The 17,438-nt window shown below is 43.4% G+C and overlaps 1 protein-coding gene across 2 annotated transcripts in view; it reads right to left on the minus strand.

Annotated features, from left to right (window-relative positions):
* cracr2b (calcium release activated channel regulator 2B) overlaps positions 1-17,438 on the minus strand; it is a 167,385-nt gene that overhangs the window by 31,354 nt on the left and 118,593 nt on the right. For both annotated transcript variants that reach the window (XM_059975514.1, XM_059975512.1), the window contains exons 11-12: positions 9,006-9,085; positions 4,426-4,687 (exon numbers count right to left, since the gene is read on the minus strand). In XM_059975514.1, coding sequence (XP_059831497.1) covers positions 4,426-4,687; positions 9,006-9,085 — 342 coding nt within the window. The remainder of the gene's footprint in view (positions 1-4,425; positions 4,688-9,005; positions 9,086-17,438) is intronic.

Consider the following 17,438-nt stretch of genomic DNA (forward strand, 5'->3'; position numbering starts at 1 on the left):
GGGTACGACACCCGCAACAGGAAGCCAGGACCCACCCTGAGGGCAGCAAACGGCAGCACGATACGGACCTATGGCACCCGCACAGTGCAGATGCAGTTCGGCGCCAGCCGGTCCACGTGGGACTTCATGCTGGCCGCCATGGCCCAACCACTCCTGGGGGCGGACTTCTTGCGAGCTCACAGCCTGCTGGTCGACTTGCAAGGGAAAAGACTGGTACATGCTGAGACTTTCCAGATGTTCTCCCTGGGTGAAGCCAAGTTGCCGGCCCCACACCTGGACTCCACCACGCTGTTGGACTACGAATTCACCAGAATCCTGGCAGACTATCCATCGATTCTGGCACCGCAGTTCACAGCAGCCATGCCCAGACATGGGGTACAACACCACATTCCCGGGACCCCGGGACCACCCCTCCACGCCTGCGCACGAAGGCTCCCCCCGGAAGAGCTCTGCCTGGTGAAGGAGGAGTTCAAGAGGATGGAGGAATTGGGGATCGTACGGAGGTCCGACAGCCCATGGGCCTCCCGCCTGCACATGGTGCCCAAAGCAGCTGGGGGTTAGAGACCATGTGGCGACTGCCGCAGACTGAGCAAGGCTACAGCTCCAGACCGCTACCCCGTGCCGCACATACAGGACTTTGCAGCAAACCTGCACGGGGCAAGAATATTTTCGAAAGTAGACCTCATCCGGGGATACCATCAAATCCCGGTGCACCCTGAAGACATCCCCAAAACAGCACTCATCACCCCGTTCGGCCTGTTCAAATTCCTCCAAATGCCATTCAGCCTGAAGAATGCCACACAGACATTCCAGCGGCTAATGGATGCAGTGAGACGTGTCCTGGACTTTGCGTTCATCTATTTGGACGACATCTTTATAGCCAGCAGTAGTCATCAGGAGCATCTGTCCCACCTCCGCCAGCTCTACTCCCGCATGAGTGATTTCGGCCTCACGATCAATCCAGCCAAATGCCAGTTCAGTCTCGATACCATTGACTTCCTGGGCCACAGGATTACCAAAGACGGGGCAACCTCTGCCCGCCAAGGTAGACACGATCTGCCACTTCGCCCGGCCCAACACGGTCAAAGGCCTGCAGGAGTTTGTTGGTATGGTGAACTTCTACCACCGTTTCCTCCCCTCAGCAGCCCATATCATGCGCCTTTTGTACACCCTGATGTCGGGTAAAGGCAAGGACATTACTTGGGATGAGGAGGCCGCGGCCGCTTTCGTTAAAGCCAAGGAAGCCTTGGCAGATGCCGCGATGCTGGTGCACCCCATAACGGACGTTCTGACCGCACTCACGGTGGACGCATCCGAGACAGCAGTCGGTGGGGTGCTGGAGCAGCTCATCAAGGGGCGCTGGCAACCCCTGGCGTTCTTCAGCAAACACCTATGACCATCTGAACTCAAGTACAGTGCTTTCGACCGGGAGCAGTTGGCACTGTATCTGGCAATCCGGCATTTCAGGTACTTCTTAGAAGGCAGGCCGTTCACCACGTTCACGGACCACAAACCACGAAGGGGTCCGATCCCTGGTCAGCTCACCAGCAAAGACATCTGTCCTACATATCCAAGTACACGACAGACATCCAGCATGTCTCGGGAAAGGACAACGTCGTGGCGGATGCACTCTCCAGACCAGCTGTCCAGGCCCTGTCCCTGGGGGTGGACTATGCAGCACCAGTGGAGTCGCAGCAGGCAGACGACGAGATGCCCAGCTACAGGACTGCAGTCTCGGGTTTGCAGCTGCCTCGTAGGCCCAGGTGAGAGGGCCCTCCTGTGCAACGTGGATACCAGACAACCTCGCCCCATCGTCCCGGCAGCCTGGAGGCGGCGAGTTTTCAACTCCATACACGGTTTGGTGCACCCACCTATCAGGACAACTGTCCGGCTGGTCTCCAGCAAGTTCGCGTGGCACGGACTTCGCAAGCAGGTCAGTGAATGGGCCAGAACGTGCGCGCAGTGCCAAACAGCCAAGGTGCAGCGGCACACTAAAGCCCCGCCGCAACAGTTCCACCCCACCCACCGGAGGTTCGACCACATTCATGTGGTAATCGTAGGCTCCCTACCAGTGTCCTGAGGAGTGTGGTACCTCCTAACTATGGTAGATCGGTTCACGAGGTGGCCAGAGGCAGTCCCGCTCACCGACTCATCTGCTGATACCTGTGCCCGAGCACTGATTGCAATCTGGGCAGCACGTTTGGGAGTACCGGCCCACATTACCTCTGACAGAGGCGCCCAGTTCACCTCCAGCCTGTTGGGAACACAGCTACACCACACAACTGCCTACCACCCACAGTCGAATGGACTGGTGGAACGCTTCCACCGTCACTTGAAGTCGGCTCTCATGGCCTGCCTGAGAGGACCTAACTGGGTGGACGAGCTTCCCCTGGGTCCTGCTTGGAATTCGCACAGCGCCCAAAGAGGATCTGCATGCCTCGTCGGCCGAGTTGTTGTACGGCGCACCCCTGGTCATCCCAGGAGAGTTCATACCAGCCCCAAGGGGGCAAGAGGAAGAACCCACAGCAGTCCTGGACAGACTACGCAAAAGCAAAAACGGGGGCAACCCGGCCCCTATGCTGACTTCACAGCACAGACGGACCCTGACCCATGTACCCAAAGACCTGCAGAACTGTAAGTTTGTGTTTGTATGAAGGGGTGGACACCGGGCGCGGCTACAGCGGCCATACAAGGGGCCGTTCAAGGTGATCAACAACAACAGATCCATGTACGTTCTGGACATTGGGGGGAGAGAGGAGGTTTTCACGGTGGACCGACTCAAACCAGCCCATGTGGACTTGGCGCAGCCAGTCGAGGTTCAGGCACTGCGGCGCAGAAACAGACCTTCCAAACAGAGGCTGATCCAGACTGTGGACGTTGGGGGGGGGGTGTCGCCGGTTCTGGGGGGGGTGGGGTTATGGGGCGACCCACTTTCTGCGCAGGCGAACCGGCTCACAAATAGCCCGGGCGCGGGGAGAGACTTTGGTAATGCACCTCTGACGTCATTTCTGCCCGGAGAGGGCGGGCACTAGGGATTAAATGCCAGCGCCACGAAGTTTGAATAAACTAGTCTCGAAATGACTTACCGACTGCATGTTGTCTCTAGCTCTGTATGTAGTACATCGCTACACTATATTGGGTGCAATATAAAGAAATTCAAGAACAGGGATCTGGATGCAAAGGTGCAATATCTTTGAACATGGCAGGTAAGAAAGAGAAAGTGATTAAGACAGCTTTCAGGATCTTGGGATTTATATACTGATGAACAAGATTATGCTGAACCTCAGGAAGGTGTTGGTTTAAGCACAACAAGAAATTTGCATTCATTTGGGTAACACAGTGAAGTGGCAGAGCAAAGTCATGCCCTTGTAACTGCAGCTGTGCAGATCCAAACCCAATCTCTGGCACTGCACGTGTGGAATTGAAAGATTCTACTTCTGGCTCATGGCCATTCCATTTCCCCACTAACACCCCAAAAATGTGCAGGTTTATAAATTAATAGGCCACTACAAATTGCTCCTTTGGCGCAGATGGGTGGTAGAATTAGTTGGATTGTAAGAATTGACTTCAGGAAAAATTGGTAGGGGAATGGGATTACTCTCTGAACTGCCATAGACTTGATGGGTTGAATGGCCTCTTTCTATGTTGTATGAAAATATGGAAGTTCTGGTTGCTGCACTGATCCTGGGGTTGAGAGGTTTTCACTACAACGTAGAATTTTTTTTAGCGTGTCGCACCAGTCAGCCTTTCTTGTCTGGGGCGTGGAGTCAGGATTGGTCTCCTTTCGGATCAACCAGGTCACGATATGAATGTTCCTGACTCAACCCTTGTATTTTTTATGAGGCCGAGTGGCTAGCTCGACGCTCGACTTGGCACAGATGGAAAGCATGCTCAGGGGTGGCCGGACTTGGATTCGAACTCGGGAGCCTTCGCTCCGGAGTCCGGCACTGATGCCATTGTGTAGAATAAAGAAGCTAAAGTGTTCCCTTTAAGTGAGGGAAAGTTCAGAAGTGATTTGCTAGAAGTGACCAAAACCATGAAGAGCCAGGACACATGAATAAAGAGAAATTGTGGAAGAAGTTAAATGATCAATTAGTCAAATAAATATGGAGGGAAAATCAAAAAATCATTCATTATTATTGGAAATTGATTGTCTGATTGGGTGAAGCAGCATAAATCAACACCCCCAAAAGATTTGGATAGACACTTGAATGAGAGCTGTGTGTAAGAAGCTGAAAAGTGGAATGACTGAATAAATCTAGCAGGGGGCTAGCAGGCATGTTTAATTGAATGGTTCTTTACGTACAGCCCTGAAATAACTCTATGATGAAGCAAGAGCTCAGACAGGGAAAACTATTGTCTTAAGGATCTCAAGGATCCCATGATCAATAACTTCAGGAGGAACTTGCAAATGGTTATACTCACCACTGTTTCAGTGCCAATTGGCTGGCCTCGGGGTGAAAGCAGAGCTTCATCTTCCTCTGCCGAGGCCTGTGCAGGTAGTCCAGCTATCTCACAGCCTGCATCCTCAACGGGCAGCCTTTCATCTTCAGTTGACTTCGGACTGCACAGACCTTCATCACCAGCTTCGCTTGCACCCATCGCATTTGGTACATATTTAAAGTTCTTCTTGCTGGGCTCTGATGTCATTTCTCTGGTGACGGACAGATCTGCAGTGACAAGCTGCCTGTGCAAAGATTCATTTGTCACAGATACAGAAAAATCAAAACCAACCATTGATAATTCTGAGTATCAGCTTCATCCAAATTAAAGCAGTACACAATAATTTTAACCAAATTGATTTGACAAAAAATCTAATTTCACAATTCTCTAAATTAAATGAAGGGCAAAATCTGACTGGGTGTAAATCAGATGCATATTCAATCGCATTAGGTTAAAATTGCCCTATTTATGAATATATCTTTGCTAATGTCAAATAAAATAATTTCTGTTCTACAAACAATGTGTCCCACATTAACAATGATCAGATCATCATGTTGTTAACAAAGCTAATGGAAAGCTGAAGGGAAGGATACGCTCATAGATTAATTAATACTGGCTGGGTACAAGGAAATCAGGAATTACAGAATCAATTTGACATTAAAGATTTTCAATCTTAAGTGCAATATCTCTCTCCACAGTAGAAGCTTGACTTCCTGGTTGTTTCCAGCATTTACTGCTTTTGTTTCAGATTTCCAATATCTGCATTTTTTTTATTTTTAGTTATTCAATCAAACATGATTCAGTATTGCAATAACCTTAATGGAAATTCATGGTGTGGTCTAAAATTATCTATGGATTCCCAGTACGTATTCCCCTGTGATTTTTTTCATAGTGTAAATTGTTTTTCTTCTTTTTTAAAATTTTTTTTTCTACAAACACAAACAACAAAAAAAAACAGCACATCCACAAAAACCACGACCTTAACAAAATCAAATTAAATATTGAGCAGCAAAAGGGAGAATAATATAAAAGCAAAAGTAAAGGTCCTACTTATTTTAAACAGGGCATGATCAAATTCAAACATTAAATAACAAAATTTTAGAGTTGTTAAAATGGAGATTTTTTTATATCAATTCCAAATGTTTTTTTAAAAATTATCAAAACTATTTACCAAGTAAATTCTTAGCAGAATGAGAGAAAAGAAAGCCTGTTTGTCCTCTGTCGCTGCAGTGATGAGACATTCAAATAACTTTGAAGGCTTACACCAACAATATTTTGTAACCGTCTTGGCTGCATGTCCTATGGACACTGCTACCACCAAGGATAGAAGCTCATATTTAGTCAGGAGTATGTGCTAGGCAGAAATCTACCACACTGGAGATGCAGCTAACTTTTTTATTAAGCAAGATGTGCTGCACTGCATCCAAAACTGGAATGATAACTTTCAGCCTCAACTATAAGGTACTCATCTGAGACTTAATGTTTCTGGCAGATCATCAACTCGGTGAAAGACGCTCTTTGGTCGGCCCAAAACTTGATGGTCTACCAGCACACGGAGATGTCCGTGGGGGAATGCTGCCGACTGGCACATTCTCGGCTGCAGGAGTACGTGCTGAGTGACGCACTGAAACTTGGTGCAGCCACCGCAAGGGCCCGGTGGGGAAGGACCACAGTTTAGAGTTCTCCTCGCGCGGGAGTTGAGGGGTAGGGTGGCGGGGAGTTTACTCCTCAACAATGGTGTGTGAAGATGAATCAACATTGTGCCTCCTGAGTGGCTGAAAGTGTGGAAATCTACAGAATGTAGAGCAAACGTATGTAACAGATTGAATGTCATTGAATGGTTCATTGTAAATAATTTTATTTTTGAATAAAGTATATTTTGCTTATAAAAAATAAACTAACAAATAATGCACTTATACTTCCTGTACGGATTCTCCCTATGCAAAGCTGTGGAGAGGGAGTATTTAGAGGTGGTAGGCTTACCACAAAGACCGTGCTATCAAACTCCAGTCAGCATTGGCTAGAGCTAGATGATCGGGCAAGTTCATACAGGTGCAGCTTTTACAGTAAGTAAAATTTTACATCACCCCACTATTTTGACAAAGGTGTTAATGGCAAGCAAATTCTCAGTGTCAGTTTTTAGCCTTCATGAAGTTATTTGACTTCAAATGATGAGGACAGTTACTATAATTGTGGCCTCGGTGGGTGTGAAGAGGAGATCAAGAACATTAATTACTACTGAGCACCATCCATGCGTATGGGGTTGGGATTGGATGAGACAACTACAACTTGATTGGAGATCTGTCAACTAAAAGTGAATTAAGAAAGCTACTGGATGATGCCACAGCATTGTTCAAGGATGGCACTGGAAAACTCAAGAATATCACAGGTAAAATAGTGCTAAATTAAATTGCTGCACCCAAGTTTTGCGGAGCCTGTCAGGTTCCTTATGCCATCACTGATAAAGTAGCCAGTGAGCTAGCTCGCAGGCAGGCTGAAGGAATTCCTGAGTGGAGCCCGAGGGTCCGTTCAATACCAGTGGTCCCAATAGCCAAGAAGAATGGGTCTGTTAGGATCTGTGGTGATCTTATGGTCACCGTCAACCCAGTACTGAGAGTAGATCAATACCCTCTGCTCAGGATAGAGGATATCTTTGTAACCCTTTCTGAAGAGAAACGCTTCAGCAAAGGTGACTTAACTGAGGCCTACATACAGATGGAGTTGGAAGAAGAGTCCAAAGTGTTTCTCACTATAATCATACACAAAGAGCTTTAGTGCTATAAGAGCTTACTTTTGGAGTAGCATCTGCACCTGCACTCTGTCAGCAATCTACGGATCCCAATGATGCAAAGCTATTCAGGCGCTCAGTGTTACTGGAATGAGATCATTGTTATGGTAAGAATGACAAGGAACATCTCCAAAAACAGTGTTTAAAAGATTAGAGCTCGGAGCACAAAGTAACAAGTGTGAATTCTTTAAATGAAGCATCACTTACTGTGGTCAAGTGTGCTGAGAAAATTTAGTTAGTGGTGGATGCCCCAAGGCCAAAAGATGTGTTGCAGTTGTGGACATTTTTAGGATTTGTCAGTTATTGTAACAGGTACTTGCCAAACCTGGCTATTGTGCTCCACCTCTTGAACTCATTACTACAGATGGGAAGAAATAGCAATGGGCAAAGCAGCATGAGTCGGCTTTCCAAAAGGCAAAGGAAATGGTGATGGCAGACAGTGAACTATTGTGATTCACATCATCCAGTGAAATTTGACCACCATCAGCCAAATTAATGAGATTCTGTTTTCATGATTACAAGCAAGATTATGCTAAAGTGATTCCCATTCTAGTTTCACTTTGGGCCACTTGATATGGAAACCTGATCTGGCTTTGATTCAAAACAATACACACAATGTATGAATTATAACAGCTATTCTCAAGTCTAGCACAAGATCTCGACAAGGAATTTCATCTGCAAATATAACTAACCTCTTCTTAGCTTACTGTATCTAACTTTCCAATATGTTCAGCCCTTTTCCAAAGGAGGAAATACCTGAGTACCTGAGCAAAAAATAAAGTTTACCAAAGAGACTCGACATGACTTTGTGAAAGCTGGATTATGCCTGATTAACCTAGTTTAATTTTGAGAGTGTAACTGATAAGGTTGCCCATGTATTTTTTCTGCTGGTGGGGGAGTGGAATTCAAGAAAGATGTATAGGACATTAAAATCAGTGCAAAGCAATTTAATATGGTATTAAAAGGATGCACATTTCACACACCCTTCAAAGAATAGCAGTTGTTTATCTTCTCCCACCAAATGGCACTGATGATTGTACAATTGGACTTTTCAAAACTGAGACTGAGAGTTTTGAGGAAGAAAATCAAGTGATTTAGAGCCAAAGTTGATATACACTGGCCATGATCTAATTAAATGTTACAAGGCTCAGAGGGGTAAATGATTTTCCTCCCCTCCCATGAGCACACAGTGGTATATTTAATGAGATGAAAAATACATTCTCGTTGTCTTTCTATCACATTTCCTCAGAAGGTGTGTATCTCTCATTTGCATTGAAGAATTTCTTGTGGTGCTGTATCACTCCCCAATTTACTACCAAGCTTATACCAAGAGCCAGCTTCAAGAAGCCACCTGGGAAGAAAACAAGGTCGCTGTCTTTGATTTCTTTCCCTTTGCATTCTCACTTAATAATTTTGTTTTTTTTTTTGGAGCTCACTGACTGGGTTTGCACCCTATGTGCGCCTATTCGATTTCCAGAGGCAGAACACTGGAGATGCATTGTGATGGTGCAGTAGCTGATATTACAGAGAATAAGCTTCCTCTCCTGTAAAACATGGAATGTACACCCGGAGCGCTTTTACAATTTCCACATCTCGATCAGGTGGATCTGCAAATGGACAGCCTTAACACAGCAAACCTCCACAAATAAAAGATCATGGATAAATACAAAACATCTCACTCAGTACCATGACAAGTGAACAGCAGAGTATTTGCACTAAAAGGTGATCTCACAATACATTGCATGCACTTAAATTGCACTGGCACGTGTCTAACCGTTTGACTGGTTTGTCTTCCACCAGGTAATTCCCTATCACTGAGCCTCTCTTCAACAGAAGCTTTTTTCTGGGGGAGCTCTGAAAATCAAAAACGGTCAGAAAAGTTAATTCATGTGAAGGAGAGATAATATTAATAATACTCAATAGTTAAAAGTACACTTACATAAAAGAAAAAGTCTCAAGTCTTTTCTCGGTGCAAGGTTTAGTTATTTTACACCCATTTGATATACAGTGGCTTATTGTAAGAAAATGCGTTGACGTATAGGTAAAATTACATCATTTAAAAAGGAACTTATGAACCCGCCTGGAAATACAGCTAAAGAATTCCTGTTAAAATCTGTTCATCATGTTGCACTCATCATGAAGCTGGGCTGCTCTTCAAACAACGGCAGGAGCACAGGAGAGAAAGCCTCCTCACTTTGCTGATACAAGTGGCAACCATTCATTCTTCATTTGTGCAGCTAGATTTTCAATTGACAGGTACACTGCAAGGACTATTTTTAACACAGTCTCTGTGCCGTGACATGGGACAGCACTGCATTTTGCGGAGATGACGATGACCTCAAATCAGAATCTGCCAGGGCGGAGCTGAGGAATGGGAAGAGTAAATAATAATAAAAATTGTTTGTCCTGAGATTAATTTTGCATTTACCATAGTCCACTTTTAATAGTGGAATATTGCATAAAACAGACCCACACCTATAGAGCTCCTGCCACTGAGACAACTGAAGTATTGCTGCACTCAGCACAAATGTAGTGACCAGCTCATGAGAAGAAAGGTTCACTACAAGTTAGAACAAGGGCTCTTTAACATCAGATTAAAACAGCAATTTTATTGGAATAGTTTCTTTAGGTAAGCAAATTTCTTTGAAAAATGTCAAGATTTTCTTTTTTAGAAAATGACTTTGAATGAAATTCACCAAATGACATCAGAATGGTTAGAGTGTGTCGGATCACAATGCAACACTGGATGCAGACCATAACAAACCATAGACAGAACAACATAAACATTTCAAAGACTTAAATTCCAAAACGCTGATAAAAATCTGTAGAAGGCAGCAGTTATGAGTACAACATTTAAATTAGACTTGTCCACTTCATAAATAGGGCATTGGAAAGTGCCAATTTTTTTTCTTATTTATACTAGAGCCCCAGTTGGGAAACATTAATTCTGCATCAGTTTTGCTTTTCAGTCTATAAAACTTTAATGTGTTTCTAAGGAAACAATGACAATTCCTAACACATAATCTGGTTACCACTTCTCAAGACATCGTATGTTTGGTTTTAAACTGTTGTTCTGTTTACAGCATTTATTAGATCATAATTTGAAACTCGGTCATGAAATTCTGTACTCATACATGGCAATATTCTGAATCATCAGTCGCATTCCCTGCACTGTCTTTAAGTATCCATGTTGAAGTGAAAAGTGTTTCTAGACTACAGAAAACGTATTCTATAAAAAACGTAACTCAGAATTTTCCATTGAGCTGCATACAATAAATACCAAGCTCTATATTAAATGGCAAGAAAAATAAAGCCACAAACCAACTCAGAAAAAAAGTTCAACTTTTAAGTAGATTCATATCTATAACAACTAAAATCAGACATTATGTCATAGACCCCTTGACCAAAATCAGCAAATGATTTTCTAAAGCATTTGAACCTTACCATATGTGGCCTGGATTAAACTGTGCTTGCAAGCCCTTGCTGGAGCCCTTGGGGCATTTGACTACATTAATGCTATATATAAATACACAGCTATTAGACCATAAGATATAGGATCAGAATCAGGCCACTCAGCCCAGCGAGTCTGATCTGACATTCCATCATGGCTGACTTATTATCTCTCTCAACCCCATTCTTCTTCTTTCTGCCCATAAACTTTAATGCCTTAACTAACCAAGAACCTATCAACCTCCTCATTAAATATACTCAATGACTTGGCCTCCCCCAGACACCCATGGCAATGAATTTCATATTCACCACTCTCTGGCTAAAGAAGTTCCTTCTCATCTCTGTTCTATATGAATTTAGATCTGCTCCAATTTCCCTACAGGAGAAACAGGTCCACAGCAGATGCCATCTCATCGGCCCTCACTAAACCCTGTCCTGGAACACCTGGACAGCAAAGATGCATACGTCAGGCTGCTCTTTATCAACTACATCTCAGCATTCAATACTGTCATCCCCTCAAAACTAATCAATAAGCTCCTAGACCTTGACCTCATTACCTCCTTGTGCAATTGGATCCTGGATTTCCTCACTTACAGACCCCAGTCAGTTTGGATTGGCAACAACATCTCCTCCACAATCTCCACCGGTGCAAGAGCACCACAAGGCTGTGAGCTTAGCCCCCTGTTCTACTCGCTTTACACTTACGACTGTGAGACTAAGCACAACTCCAATGCCATAGTTAAGTTTGCTGACGACACCATCGTCGTAGGCTGAATCAGAAGTGATGACAGATGAGCATATAGAAGAAAAAATGAAAATATGGCTGAGTGGCACTATAACAACAACTCTCTCAATGTCAGCAAGACCAAGGAGCTGATTATTTACTTTTGGTGGAGGAAACCAGAGATCCATGAGCCAGTTCTCATTAGAGGGTCAGAGGTGGAGAGGGTCAGCAACTTTAAATTCTTCAGTGTTATCATTTCAGAGTGTCTGTCCTGGGCCCAGCACTTCAGTGAGCACATCCACATGAATCCTGTTGCAGGAAAGCAGCATCCATCATCAGGGTCCACCCAGGACCTGCTCTCTTCTTGCTGCTGCCATTGGGAAGGTGGTACAAGAGCCTCAGGACTCACACTAGCAGATTCAAGAACAGTTACTACCCATCAACCGTCAGGCTCTTGAACCAAAGAGGATAACTTCACTTGTCCCATCATTGAAATATGCCCACAAACAGTGGGCAGACTCACTTTCAAGGACTCTTCATCTCATGCTCTCAAAAGTTATTTTATGTATGATTATTATTATTATTTATTTCCTTTGTGTTTGCGCAGTTTGCTGCCTTCTGCACACTGTTGTATGCCCAAGTTGATGGGCTCTTCCATTGATTCTTTTATGGTTATTATTCTATGAATCTATTAAGTATGCCTGCAAGAAAATGGATCTCAGGGCTGTATATGGTGACGTATGTACTTTGATAGTAAATTTACTTTTGAACTTCAATCTATTCTGGAGATGTGCCTTCTGGTCCTAGGCTCACTCACTATAGGAAACATCCCCTCCACATCCACTGTGTCCAGGCTTTTCAATATTCATTAGGTTTCAGTGAAATTCCCCCCTCATTCTTCTAATCTCCAGCAAGTACAGGCCCAGAGCCATCTGACGCTCCTCGTACATTAACCCTTTCATTCATGGAATCATTCTTGAGAAACTCCTCTGGACCCTCGCCAATGGCAGCACATCTCTTCTGACACGAGTCCTGAAACTGCCCACAATACTCCAGGCGCAGTCTGACCTCAGCGTTACATCCTTGTTCTTATATCCTAGTCCTCACAAAATGAATGCTAACATTGCATTTGCCTTCCTCACCACCAACTCAGCCTGCAAAAAAACCTTTAGGGAATTCTGCACAAGAATTCCCAAGTCCATTCTCCCAATCTGCTCAAGTCCTACTGCATTGGCTCCCACTACTACCATTCCAGCATCACTTTCCAGCAGTCCTATATCTACTCTCACCTCTACTTTACTCTTTATGTATCTGAACAAAACTCTTGGTACCTTCTTTGATATTATGAGTGAAATGCTCTCATATTTCATATTTTTTCTCCTTATGCTTTTTAAAATCTTTTTGAAAACAAAACAGACTTAAAAGTACCATGTGGAGAATGTGCTACATATGGGGCAAATCAAAACAAATATTGCAATGTTTGTTCATATCAAAAATATTTATTATTAAAAGCTCAGATTACTAGGAGTGAACCTCACACAATTTTGCACATGTAGTTTTACAAACCCTTCATTAAATTGTTTATACATGCCATGCAGACCTTTGAAATGACTAGGCATTTAAATCAAGTGAAAAATAATCCACTTAATTTGAACGTTTAGAAATTAATAACCTTTTATGTTGTGTACTATATAATTAATACATATTTTAAACATCTGAAGCTGCAGAGCTGATTACTTTACCACAAATTATATATAAGGCCACAATATTTTAGAGTTAAAGTTAAAGTCTATCCCAGGCCTTATAGGCTCATCAGGCTTATGCCAGTTTCCGTGGCGTGAAGTGACTGAGAGTACGAGATACTCCCTCCCCCACCCCCAGAGAGGAAGCCAGTCTATCACGAGGTTAACTCCCAGCATTTTGCCGGTACCCATTTACAGCTGGGTGGACGGGAGCAGTGTGTAGCTAAGTGCCTTGCTCAAGGTCACAACATGCTATCATGCTTGGCTGGGGCTCGAACTCACGACCTTCAGATCACTAGTCCAACGCCTTAACCACTTGGCCACGCACCACAATATTTTTGAGTGCCTGCAGTTAATAGTTTGTGATACTAGGGCAAAATATTAGCATGGACTGTGACCAGCCAAAAGAAAGAAAACAGAGAGTTTGGTCTAATGGATTACTTTCAGTTTGGCAAGGAACTAGTGCTGGGAAATCAGCTGCTCACAATTGACATGAATAACTTAAATGAAGGGACTACGTTTATTGGGGCCACATGAGTTGGTGGTAATATGGAAATTGTAATGGTGCCACTGGTGGAACCTCTCTCTCTCAGTGCCAGAGATCCAGATTCAATCCTGTCCTTGGGTGCCATCTCTGTGGAGTTTGCACCTTTTTCCTGAGACTGTGTGAGTTGCCTCTAGGTATTCCAAAGTCCAAAAGGTGTGCAGGTTGGTGGGTTAATTGGACAGCGTAAGCTGCCACTACTGTGTAGGCAAGTGGTAGAATCCAGGAAGGGTGGGGGGGGGGGGAGATCTGTTAACAATGTGGGGAGAATAAAAACAAATGGGATGAATGTAAGATTGGTGTAAATGGCAGGATGATCAGCACGTTAGCAGTGAGCTAAAGGGGCCAGTAGCATGCTGTGTGTCTCAATGACTCAGTTAAGTATGAGCAAGTTGTGAGCATGTGAAAAGGCTGAGAAAGGGCATGGACAAGTTAGCTGAGTTGGCGAAAGTTCAGCAAAGTATGCAAAGTATGGTGAAGAAATGCTCTTTGGTAAGAAGAAGGAAAAGGCAGAAGAACATTGCTTTAGTGAAGGAAGACTAGAACACATTGTTTTCCCAAGGGAGCTGGTCTCCTTACACATGAAGCAGAGAGTTAGCAAATAGTTCAAAAGGTAAATTTTAGTCTTAACTGAAAATGGGGTGGGTGTTTAAATGGGAACCTTGGTCACACAATGTTGGTTGATGAGACCAGATCTGCAATGTGGTGTGCAATCTTGCTTTCTCTATATAAGGAGGGATTTGCTTGAACTGAATTCAAAAAGGGTTTATTAAATTGATTCTGTGTGAAGAGGCTGGAATGAAGAACAGATTGCACCTCTGTGTCACCCACTGGATTTTGGAAGGAAGGTTTAGTAAGGATGGGTGCCCACCTGTCCTCATGGACATCTTGGGCTGACTGGCTGGTTTCATAGAAATATTCTGAGGAAGTTCAGCGGGCTGGACGCTGAAAGTAGTTTCACCTCATCTGGAAATGCAGAAGGAAGGACACAGTTCCAGAATAAGAGATCTTTCACTTTGAAATACACTGAGGAGGATTTCTCCCCCGTTCAGAGGACCTTTGGGAATTCCCTAACCTGGATGCTTGGTGAGGCTGAATCAGCAAATACATTCAAAACCTACAAAGGGAGGTTTATGGTCTATCAGAATTGTTGTGTAACCGCTGCAGGCAGTTCCATGATAGATAGAGTTGAAGCTGAAAAAGTAGTTTAAGTTACTCATGCTGGAACTAATGATAAAGAACAAATGCACATGAGATTATATGGGTCCAAATGACAACATCCAACAATACAGGCTAGACTTTGGAAGGAAATATTTTGTGCTGCAAGCTATAGCAATTTTAATGTTTAAATTTTAAAAGGACATACATTGGAAGAAAAAACATTTCTCATCCAAACAGTAATCTGGGTATTGCTGGCTATGCTGGGCGCAACTCAAACACATAATTTAAATGCTTAAGCACAAGGAACTACGTTGACAAGGAATTATCAATCAGCCTGACACTTAAAGTTAAAGGAGTGGTGTGTTTAGATCTACAATTCCCCTTCTACAACGTGAATTGCCAACTGAAATAATGTTTTCTGCCAATCTTAAGTTGATGATTCAGACAGTAACTGTGGCCTAAGAACCTATCCTAGAAGAATCCAAAGAAGTTAACAAATAAAATTTTACATAAACATACGACAGATTAAAAGCTATAAAACCCTGCTAATATTTTACTTCTCGGAAATGTTTTCCCAAAACCTCTGAAAAATAGGGGACTCGTTTCAGAACTGAATTTATACTCAGTAGCCATTTTAGTAAGTACACATGCTCATCTGCTCATTAATGCAACTATCTGATTAGCCAATCGTGTGGGAGCAAAGCAATGCATAAAAGCATGCAGGCATGGTCAAGAGATGCAGTTGTTGTTCAGATCAAGCATCAGAATGGGGAAAAAATGTGATCTAAGTGACTTTGACTGTGGAATGATTATTGATGCCAGACAGGGTGGTTTGACTATCTCAGAAACTTCTGATCTCCTGGGATGCTCATGCACAACACTCTCCTGAGTTTACAGAGAATGGTGCGAAAAATAAAAAAACATCCAGTGAGTGGCAGTTCTGTGGGCAAAAATGCCTTGTTAATGAGAGAGGTAGAGGAGAATGGCTTGACTGGTTTAAGCTGACAGGAAGGCATCAGGAACTCTAATAACCACGCATTACAACACGTGTGCAGAAAGGGCATCTCTGAATGCACAAAATGTCAAACCTTGAAGTGGATGGATCACAGCAGCAAAAGACTACAAACATACAGTCAGTTGCCACTTTATTAGGCAGAAGGGATGCCCAGTAAAGTGGCCACTGACTGTACCTACACTTTCAAGCTGTGAGGATTTAATCCTTCCTCCAAACATTGGTGGTGAGGGTAACAGTAAATGTATTTTAATCAGTTTTAATTGTTAGCTGGTAGTTTTTTTTTAAGTTCTCAAATGCATCTAAAACTATCCAAAAAAGTACAGGAATGTTGAATGTGTACAACATATTTGAACTTCAACTGCTTTGGAGAACATTACGTGAGCTGGGAAAGTCTAGTTATACTGGTTTCTTCCAAAACCTTTAGCAAATGAAACACAGGTAAATCAAGAAAGGCAAACCCTAACTGCAGTTTGGTGTGCTATTTACCATGCATCCTAGCATCAATTAATGCAGTAATATGCTCAAAAACACCAGCCCCCTAAATTCTTTGCAGAACGAAAAACATTGTGTTATACCAAAATCTTATAAACAAATATTGTGCCAAAATTCAGAAGTACAAGAAATGAATTTGATAACCTCAAGGCCTGTTGAGTACTACCACCAACCTACTGGCAAAATTAGTCACCAGTTAAGATTCCATCTCAACACTCTGATGCCATATCAGCTCCTCTCCTCATCAACTCAAGAGCATTGGGTATGACACAAGGAATGCAAATAAAATTTGCCAAGCCAGAAATTTAAAACACAGGAGGCATTTTGCCACAACTTGGCCCACAGGTTTGTAGACGTTGCTTAACAGATGCACATCTCGGCACTTGTTAAATGTTAGGAATGTTTTCTCTTCTATTGTCTTTATAAAATATTCCAGCCTGCCACCATCCTCTGGAGAGAGAAAAATACCCTCTACTCCCTCTCAGCATTTTATCAATAATCTCAAAATTGTGCCCATGTTGCTAAAGACTTGTCCCATCTACTCCTTCACTACTTGTAAATTTCATACAAGTCACTAAATCTATGACTTTGGATCTAATTGAAATACTATGCAGCCAGACACTAACTGTGGCTTTTAATACGTCACACCGAATGGGCTTTGGGTAAAAGCTGATTGCAAACTATGAACTTTTTCAATCAGTTTTGTATTGCCAAACTTATTTTTGCTTTGACTTAATCAGGTCTTTTATATATGCACTGTGTATATATACAGTACAGTGCAAAAGCCTTAGGGAGTAAAGGATGTTGGAATGGTGAGGGTGGAGCATCGGGAAGTGGCATGGATGCAGAAACACCCAGCTCTGAGACACCAGGCAAGGTTCTAAACAATTGGTTTATTGATCATTACAGAATGTCTCTCTGGTGCTTCCTGCACCCTCCCCTTTCCCTTTTCCTAACCATGATTTCCCTCTCCCTGACCCCCTTACCCCTCTCAGTCCACAAAAGAGACCCATATCAGAATCAGAACAGACATATACATATACAGTGCATGTGGTTAAATGGGCCATCATGTAATTGGG

Source organism: Hypanus sabinus, chromosome 7 (assembly GCF_030144855.1).
Source record: "Hypanus sabinus isolate sHypSab1 chromosome 7, sHypSab1.hap1, whole genome shotgun sequence".
Classification (NCBI taxonomy): domain Eukaryota; kingdom Metazoa; phylum Chordata; class Chondrichthyes; order Myliobatiformes; family Dasyatidae; genus Hypanus; species Hypanus sabinus.